The sequence below is a fragment of the Oncorhynchus mykiss genome, chromosome 21 (genome assembly GCF_057628025.1).
Source record: "Oncorhynchus mykiss isolate SJ-2025 chromosome 21, ASM5762802v1, whole genome shotgun sequence".
NCBI lineage: Eukaryota > Metazoa > Chordata > Actinopteri > Salmoniformes > Salmonidae > Oncorhynchus > Oncorhynchus mykiss.
The window spans coordinates 6,612,937-6,622,500 of NC_143042.1; the positions used below are offsets into that span (position 1 = coordinate 6,612,937).

Below are 9,564 nucleotides of genomic sequence, written 5' to 3' on the forward strand. Positions count from 1 at the left end.
GTGGAATGGTCCTGGGTACTCGAAGAGAGGTGTGGAATGGTCCTGGGTACTCGAAGAGAGGTGTGGAATGGTCCTGGGTACTCGAAGAGAGGTGTGGAATGGTCCTGGGTTCTCAAGATGAGGTGTGGAATGGTCCTGGTACTCGAAGAGAGGTGTGGAATGGTCCTGGGTACTCGAAGAGAGGTGTGGAATGGTCCTGGGTACTCGAAGAGAGGTGTGGAATGGTCCTGGGTACTCGAAGAGAGGTGTGGAATGGTCCTGGGTACTCGAAGAGAGGTGTGGGAAACACTGCTGTGGTATTTTTTATATTTAGCTATAATGTAACGTGTGTGTGTGTGTGTGTGTGTGTGTGTGTGTGTGTGTGTGTGTGTGTGTGTGTTCAGGTGGATCTCCAGGCTCGGACCCCCAGGTGACCAATGAGAGTGTCCGCAGCAGGGACCAGATCCTCCAGACTCTGACTGACCTGTCCAGGGCCTTCCAGGACATCGCTGACCGCTGTCTGCTGGTCCTCCACCTGGAGGTCAGGTACGTACGGACATGGACTCTCCAGGATAAACACCCAGCCTGGGTCATGTTCATAATGACCTTTTCCTATTGGTCATGTTCATAATGACCTTTTCCTATTGGTCATGTTCACAATGACCTTTTCCTATTGGTCATGTTCATAATGACCTTTTCCTATTGGTCATGTTCACAATTACCTTTTCCTATTGGTCATGTTCACAATGACCTTTTCCTATTGATCATGTTCACAATGACCTTTTCCTATTGGTCATGTTCATAATGACCTTTTCCTATTGGTCATGTTCATAATGACCTTTTCCTATTGGTCATGTTCACAATTACCTTTTCCTATTGGTCATGTTCATAATGACCTTTTCCTATTGGTCATGTTCATAATGACCTTTTCCTATTGGTCATGTTCATAATGACCTTTTCCTATTGGTCATGTTCATAATGACCTTTTCCTATTGGTCATGTTCATAATGACCTTTTCCTATTGGTCATGTTCACAATGACCTTTTCCTATTGGTCATGTTCACAATGACCTTTCCCTATTGGTCATGTTCACAATGACCTTTTCCTATTGGTCATGTTCACATTGACCTTTCCCTATTGGTCAAGTACAGATCATACTACTGCCGGCTTCACTCTGTTTTCTTTTATTTAGTCCCTAGCGAACACAACCGTGATTTCTAGAATCTTCCTCTCAATGGTTTCCCAGTGTTCTTCAGTCCTGGTCCTGAGTGGGGGCAGACTGAGTTAGCAGGCTGATGTTCTGTCAGACTACCATGTTGACTGTCAGACCTTGAATAGTTCCACCTATGAATTTGAGAGCGGTTACATTCGTTCAGCCCCATCCTTCAACTTTATAGCTCACCAAGTGGCAGGACTATCGTTTTTAATTTTACAACCCCTTTAGGTGTATATATGTATATGATTATTATTAGGTAACATATTGAATTTAGGCTTTAGTACCATACCCCACATTGATAACACATTCATAAAACAGTCATAAGGAATAAGGTTTTGAAGTGTCTGTCCTATATCTAGGAGATATAAGGAAGCTCAGGAAATAAATATAATTTTTTTTAAATACATATTTAACCCCTTTTATGGGGTAGGCACAACATCTGTTTCCTTTAGACTAGTTCGTGTGTAGCCCAAAGTGTTCAGACACTACAAACAGAGGTTGGCAAATGGACGGTCCCGACTTCAGACGAGTCCCCTGACACTTGTGGAGACCACCATCGTGTTTGGGATGTCTAAATGGTCTGACTAACACCACTCTAGCTCTGCCACCTTTCACTGCAGATGAGGAAGTGTGGCAATGGTGGTGGATTGAGACTCATCCAATAAAATAAAACAGATATCTCTAGCTTAAACTGATGGATTGTGATGGGATAAAAAATAAAAATGAGATGACTTAGATTGGTGCAACGGTGTGTCAGTCAACTGGAGGGGGTTAAACAAGTGCAAGACAATCTAATAATACATTCAGACCAATGTCTCCCTGCAGATCCAGTGAGTTCACCCATTAACGTCTAAAACAAGTGATCCTCCAACCAGACCCAGAAAACAACCAACTCTCTCTTCATCAACAGCCCCCATCTCCTCCTTCCTCTCCAACCAGACCCAGAAAACAACCAACTCTCTCTCCATCAACAGCCCCCATCTCCTCCTTCCTCTCCAACCAGACCCAGAAAACAACCAACTCTCTCTCCATCAACAGCCCCCATCTCCTCCTTCCTCTCTTTATCCCTCCATCACCTCCTTCCTCTCTTTATCCCTCCATCTCCTCCTTCCTCTCTTTATCCCTCCATCACCTCCTTCCTCTCTTTATCCCTCCATCTCCTCCTTCCTCTCTTTATCCCTCCATCTCCTCCTTCCTCTCTTTATCCCTCCATCTCCTCCCTCTCTTTATCCCTCCATCTCCTCCTTCCTCTCTTTATCCCTCATCACCTCCTTCCTCTCTTTATCCCTCCATCTCCTCCTTCCTCTCTTTATCCCTCCATATCCTCCTTCTCTTTATCCCTCCATCTCCTCCTTCCTCTCTTTATCCCTCCATCACCTCCTTCCTCTCTTTATCCCTCCATCTCCTCCTTCTCTTTATCCCTCCATCTCCTCCTTCTGCTCTTTATCCCTCCATATCCTCCTTCTCTTTATCCCTCCATCTCCTCCTTCCTCTCTTTATCCCTCCATCACCTCCTTCCTCTCTTTATCCCTCCATCTCCTCCTTCTCTTTATCCCTCCATTTCTTCCTTCTGCTCTTTATCCCTCCATCATCTCCTCCTTCTCTTTATCCCTCCATCTCCTCCTTCCTCTCTTTATCCCTCCATCACCTCCTTCCTCTCTTTATCCCTCCATCTCCTCCTTCCTCTCTTTATCCCTCCATCTCCTCCTTCCTCTCTTTATCCCTCCATCACCTCCTTCCTCTCTTTATCCCTCCATCACATCCTTCCTCTCTTTATCCCTCCATCACCTTTTTCCTCTCTTTATCCCTCCATCAACTCCTTCCTCTCTTTATCCCTTCATCTCCTCTTTCCTCTCTTTATCCCTCCATCCCTCATCATGGCTCTGAGATATTGTTTCTCTTCTGCAGTAATGTTTATGATCGCCCTGAAAAAAGAGAGGGGGCGAGAAACCCTCCCTGAGCTCTGCACTGCTCTACTACTCCACGCCTTATTGACTTTTACCCATCAACCACATTTCCCCCGACAGTAACGGTGGCAAATGATGCCATCAGGAAGAGGAGAGGAAGAGGAAGAAAGAGAGAGATGCAGAGAGGGAAGGAGTGTGAGAGGGGGTGGGAAAGGAAGGGAGAGAGAAGGAGAAAAAGAGAGAGAGCGAGAGGGTGTTGGTTTTTATGTCTCCACTCATGTTTTTAATAGCCACCGGGGCCGAAGATGGTTTTTGGGGGTTCTGATGAAGATGGTTTTTGGGGGTTCTGATGAAGGTGGTCTTTGGGGGTTCTGATGAAGGTGTGAGCAGCCAGAGATCATGTATCAGTCAGGTGTTTAGGGAAACTAAGCACCCCCATGGTGGCTCTTGGATTAGAACGTCACACTTGGACAAATGCGTTGAAAGACAGAGGTGGAGGGGAGACATTAGATTAAGTTACAGTAGACTGATATCTACATATCACAATCTGTCCTGATAGTTACATGGTGGATGATTTCAGTCAAACATCCCAGTAGAGCTGAGCAATACATTTCCACTACCGCGTTTTCATTCTCCTTTATATACTAGTTAATGGGACATTAATCCTTTATATACTAGTTAATGGGACATCAATCCTTTATGTAGTAGTTAATGGGACATCAAGCCTTTATATACTAGTTAATGGGACATCAAGCCTTTATATACTAGTTAATGGGACATCAATCATTTATGTAGTAGTTAATGGGACATCAAACCTTTATATACTAGTTAATGGGACATCAACCCTTTATATACTAGTTAATGGGACATCAAGCCTTTATATACTAGTTAATGGGACATCAATCCTTTATATACTAGTTAATGGGACATCAATCCTTTATATACTAGTTAATGGGACATCAAGCCTTTATATACTAGTTAATGGGACATCAAGCCTTTATATACTAGTTAATGGGACATCAATCCTTTATATACTAGTTAATGGGACATCAATCCTTTATGTAGTAGTTAATGGGACATCAAGCCTTTATATACTAGTTAATGGGACATCAAGCCTTTATATACTAGTTAATGGGACATCAATCCTTTATGTAGTAGTTAATGGGACATCAAACCTTTATATACTAGTTAATGGGACATCAACCCTTTATATACTAGTTAATGGGACATCAAGCCTTTATATACTAGTTAATGGGACATCAACCCTTTATATACTAGTTAATGGGACATCAATCCTTTATATACTAGTTAATGGGACATCAATCCTTTATATACTAGTTAATGGGACATCAAGCCTTTATATACTAGTTAATGGGACATCAATCCTTTATATACTAGTTAATGGGACATCAATCCTTTATATACTAGTTAATGGGACATCAATCCTTTATATACTAGTTAATGGGACATCAAGCCTTTATATACTAGTTAATGGGACATCAACCCTTTATATACTAGTTAATGGGACATCAAGCCTTTATATACTAGTTAATGGGACATCAATCCTTTATATACTAGTTAATGGGACATCAAGCCTTTATATACTAGTTAATGGGACATCAAGCCTTTATATACTAGTTAATGGGACATCAATTGTCCCATTTAACAATCACCCATATTAGCAAAGTTATTTCATTTCAAACTTCTCATTGGTCTAGAATAGGCTACTTATCATAATGAATGATATCAGCAAAATGCCTGCGATAAGTAACACTAGGCTGATTCCATCACCATCATGACTTCATCTACCTGTAGGGTTTGGTTGGACTAAACACACATCAACAATATGTCTCTCTCCTCTCCTCATCTGTCTCTCCTCTCTCCTCATCTGTCTCTCCTCTCTCCTCATCTGTCTCTCCTCTCTCCTCATCTGTCTCTCCTCTCTCCTCATCTGTCTCTCCTCTCTCCTCATCTGTCTCTCCTCTCTCCTCCCCTCATCTGTCTCTCCTCTCTCCTCATCTGTCTCTCCCCTCTCCTCATCTGTCTCTCCTCTCTCCTCCCCTCATCTGTCTCTCCTCTCTCCTCATCTGTCTCTCCTCTCTCCTCATCTGTCTCTCCTCTCTCCTCCCCTCATGTCTCTCCTCTCTCCTCCCCTCATGTCTCTCCTCTCTCCTCATCTGTCTCTCCTCTCTCCTCATCTGTCTCTCCTCTCTCCTCATCTGTCTCTCCTCTCTCCTCATCCGTCTCTCCTCTCTCCTCATCTGTCTCTCCTCTCTCCTCCCCTCATGTCTCTCCTCTCTCCTCCCCTCATGTCTCTCCTCTCATCTGTCTATCCTCTCTCCTCCCCTCATCTATCTATCCTCTCTCCTCCCCTCATCTGTCTATCCTCTCTCCTCCCCTCATCTATCTATCCCCTCTCCTCCCCTCATCTATCTATCCTCTCTCCTCCCCTCATCTGTCTATCCTCTCTCCTCCCCTCCTCTATCTCTCCTCTCTCCTCATCTGTCTCTCTTCTCTCCTCCCCTGATCTGTCTCCTCTTTCTCCTCCCCTCCTCTATCTCTCCTCTCTCCTCATCTGTCTCTCCTCTCTCCTCCCCTCATCTGTCTCTCCTCTCTCCTCATCTGTCTCTCCTCTCTCCTCATCTGTCTCTCCTCTCTCCTCCCCTCATGTCTCTCCTCTCTCCTCCCCTCATGTCTCTCCTCTCTCCTCATCTGTCTCTCCTCTCTCCTCATCTGTCTCTCCTCTCTCCTCATCTGTCTCTCCTCTCTCCTCATCCGTCTCTCCTCTCTCCTCATCTGTCTCTCCTCTCTCCTCATCTGTATCTCCTCTCTCCTCATCTGTCTCTCCTCTCTCCTCATCTGTCTCTCCTCTCTCCTCCCCTCATGTCTCTCCTCTCTCCTCCCCTCATGTCTCTCCTCTCATCTGTCTATCCTCTCTCCTCCCCTCATCTATCTATCCTCTCTCCTCCCCTCATCTGTCTATCCTCTCTCCTCCCCTCATCTATCTATCCCCTCTCCTCCCCTCATCTATCTATCCTCTCTCCTCCCCTCATCTGTCTATCCTCTCTCCTCCCCTCCTCTATCTCTCCTCTCTCCTCATCTGTCTCTCTTCTCTCCTCCCCTGATCTGTCTCCTCTTTCTCCTCCCCTCCTCTATCTCTCCTCTCTCCTCATCTGTCTCTCTTCTCTCCTCCCCTCATCTGTCTATCCTCTCCTCATCTGTTTCTTCTCTCTTCTCCATCTATCTATCCTCTCTGCTCCCCTCATCTGTTTCTTCTCTCTTCCCCTCATCTATCTATCCTCTGCTCTCATCTGTTTCTCCTCTCTCTTCTCCTCATCTCTCTCTCCTCTCTGCTCATCTATTTCTCCTCTCTCTTCCCCTCATCTATCTATTCTCTCTGCTCATCTGTTTCTCCTCTCTCTTCCCCTCATCCATCTCTCCTCTCTCCTCCTCTATCTCTCCTCTCTCCTCATCTATCTCTCCTCTCTCCTCATCTGTTTCTCCTCTCGCTTGCCCTCATCTATCTCTCCTCATCTGTCTCTCTTCTCCTCTCAGAGTGCATTGTTTCCACTACCTGATTCCCCTGGCCAAGCAGGGGAACTATGCCATAGTGGCCAACGTGGAGAGCATGGACTACGACCCCTTGGTGGTCAAACTCAACAAGGACATCAGCGCCATCGAGGAGGTGATGGGCGCCGCTCTGCAGCAGCACAAGTTCCAGTACATCTTTGAAGGTAAGTCTGTTGTTGTGGGTCGTCCATGATAATGTCATGTGTTGAGAATGTAATTATATTGATTCTATTGGCTTAATGTACTTGTTTCACCTGACTGTGCTCAGGTCAATGTGTGCCTGTATTGTCCCTGTGTCTTTTTGGGGTACAAATGTCCACTGCGGTGATCAATAAAAGTGTTGTCTACTGGGATGTATTCTGCAGTATGTGACTGGTATGTGTTTTCTCTCTCTTCACGTTCTCTTGCACTTTCTCTTCTTTCCTCTCGTCTATCTCTCTCTCTCTCTCTCTCTCTCGTCTCTCCTCTCTCTCTTTTCTCTTCTCTCATCTCTCTCTTCTCTCCTCTCTTCTCTCCTCTCTCTCTCTTCTCTTCTCTCCTCTCATCTCTCTCCTCTCTCTCTCTTCTCTCCTCTTGTCTCTCCTCTCCTCTCTCGTCTCTCATCTCTCTCTTCTCTCGTCTCCTCTCTCTTTTCTCTTCTCTTCTCTCCTCTCTCTTTTCTCTTCTCTCATTTCTCTCCTCTCGTCTCTCTCTCTCTCTTCTCTTCTCTCTTTTGTGCTCTCTGTCTCCCTCTCTCTCCCCTTCTCGCACTCTCTCTCCCTCTCTCTCTCTCTCTCTCTCTCTCTCTCTCTCTCTCTCTCTCTCTCTCTCTCCCTCTCTCTCTCTCTCTCTCTCTCTCTCTCTCTCTCTCTCTCTCCCTCTCTCTCTGTCTGTCTGCCTCTCTCTGTCTGTCTCTCTCTGTCTGTCTCTGTCTGTCTGTAGGTCTTGGCCACCTGATCTCCTGTATTCTGATCAATGGAGCCCAGTACTTTAAGAGGATCAGTGAGTCTGGCATCAAGAAGATGTGTAGGAACATCTTTGTCCTGCAGCAGAACCTCACCAACATCACCATGTCTAGAGAGGCCGACCTGGACTTCGCTAGGTGAGACATACACACAGGAAGGGGACAAGAAAGACAGGGTAAGAGATGGATAAACAGGACGGAAGGATAGAGAGGGGAGACAAAGGGCTAGAAATAGCAAAGAGGATGAGAGAAGAGGAGGGCAAATCAAAGTAGAGAGAGAGAGAGATAATCTAAGTTATTCAGTGGGAGGCTGTGTCTCAGAAGGACACAGGACAGCTTTATTTGGACGGATCAATGTGTAATCGTTGTCTTCCTGCCCTCTGTCCCTCTCTCTCGCTGTACCTCTCTTCTGCAGTCCTTCTTTCTCGCTCCCTTTCTCCCCCTCTGTTCTGCATGTTCAACCAGCATACAGAACTACACCAATCTACACCCCGTGAGTGAGTGAGAGCACCAGATGGGAGGGGGTACAGTGCATTCAGAAACTATTCAGACCCCTTGACTTTTTCAACATTATTTTACGTTGCGACCTTATCCTCAAATCGATAAAAACATTGTTTTATCCTCATCAATCTACTCACAATACTGTATCCCATAAGGACAAACCAAAAACAGGTTCTTAGTCATTTTTGCCAGTTTATAAAAAATAAAAAATCTCACTTACAGAAGTATTCAGACCCTTTACTCAGTACTTTGTTGAAGCATCTTTGGCAGCAATTATTCTTGGGTATGACGCTACAAGCTTGGCACACCTGTATTTGGGGAGTTTCTCCTATTCTTCTCTGAAGATCCTCTCAAGCTCTGTCAGGTTTTCATCAAGGATCTCTTGTAATTTGCTTTATTTATCTTTCCCTCGATCCTGACTAGTCTCCCAGTCCCTGCCGCTGAAAAACATCCCCACAGCATGACGCTGCCACCACCATGCTTCACTGTAGGGATGGTGCCATGTTTCCACCAGACGTGACACTTGGCTTTCAGGCCAAAGAGTTCAATCTTGGTTTCATCAGACCAGAGAATCTTGTTTCTCATGGTCTGAGAGTCTTTAGGTTCCTTTTGGCGAGCTCCAAGCGGGCTGTCATGTGCCTTTTACTGAGGAGTGGCTTCCATCTAGCCACTCTAACATAAAGGTCTGATTGGTGGAGTGCTGCAGAGATGGTTGTCCTTCTGGAAGGTTCTCCCATCTCCACAGAGGAACTCTGGAGCTCTGTCAGAGTGACCATCGGGTTCTTTGTCACCTCCCTGACCAAGGCCTTTCGCCCCCTATTGATCGGTTTGGCTGGGCGACCAGCTCTTGGAAGAGTTTTGGTGGTTTCAAACTTCTTCCATTTATTTAAGAATGATGGAGGCCACTGTGTTCTTGGGGACCTTCAATAATGCAGAAATGTTTTGTTACCCTTCACCAAATCTGTGCCTCGACACAATCCTGTCTCAGAGCTCTACGGACAATTCCTTTGACCTCATGGCTTGGTCTTTGCTCTGACATGCACTGTCAACTGTGGGACCTTATATAGACAGGGGTGCGTTTGCAAATCATGTCCAATCAATTGTATTTACCACAGGTGGCTCAATTCTGAGTCTCATAACAAAGGGTCTGGATACTTATGTAAATACGTTTTCTTTTATTTATTTGACAACATGTCTTAAAACCTGTTTTTGCTTTGTCATTATGGGGTATTGTGATGTCATTATGGGGTATTGTGATGTCATTATGGGGTATTGTGTGTAGATTGATGAGGGGAAAAAGTAATATAATCATTTTAGAATAAGGCTGTAACGTAATAAAATGTGGAAAAAGTCAAGGGGTCTGAATACTTTCTGAATGCACTTTAGGTCAGTAAATCCCTCACCAAATGTCCACCAGTGTCCTCCAACACCACTGACATGTGACTGGT

General features: G+C 45.1%; 1 protein-coding gene across 1 annotated transcript in view; it reads left to right on the forward strand.

Moving 5' to 3' along the window:
- The window catches only part of LOC110499821 (exocyst complex component 4), a 224,903-nt gene that overhangs the window by 195,801 nt on the left and 19,538 nt on the right, over positions 1-9,564 (forward strand). The window contains exons 15-17 of the mRNA XM_090213619.1: positions 384-525; positions 6,658-6,836; positions 7,594-7,753. Of these exons, the coding sequence (XP_090069745.1) occupies positions 384-525; positions 6,658-6,836; positions 7,594-7,753 (481 nt within the window). The remainder of the gene's footprint in view (positions 1-383; positions 526-6,657; positions 6,837-7,593; positions 7,754-9,564) is intronic.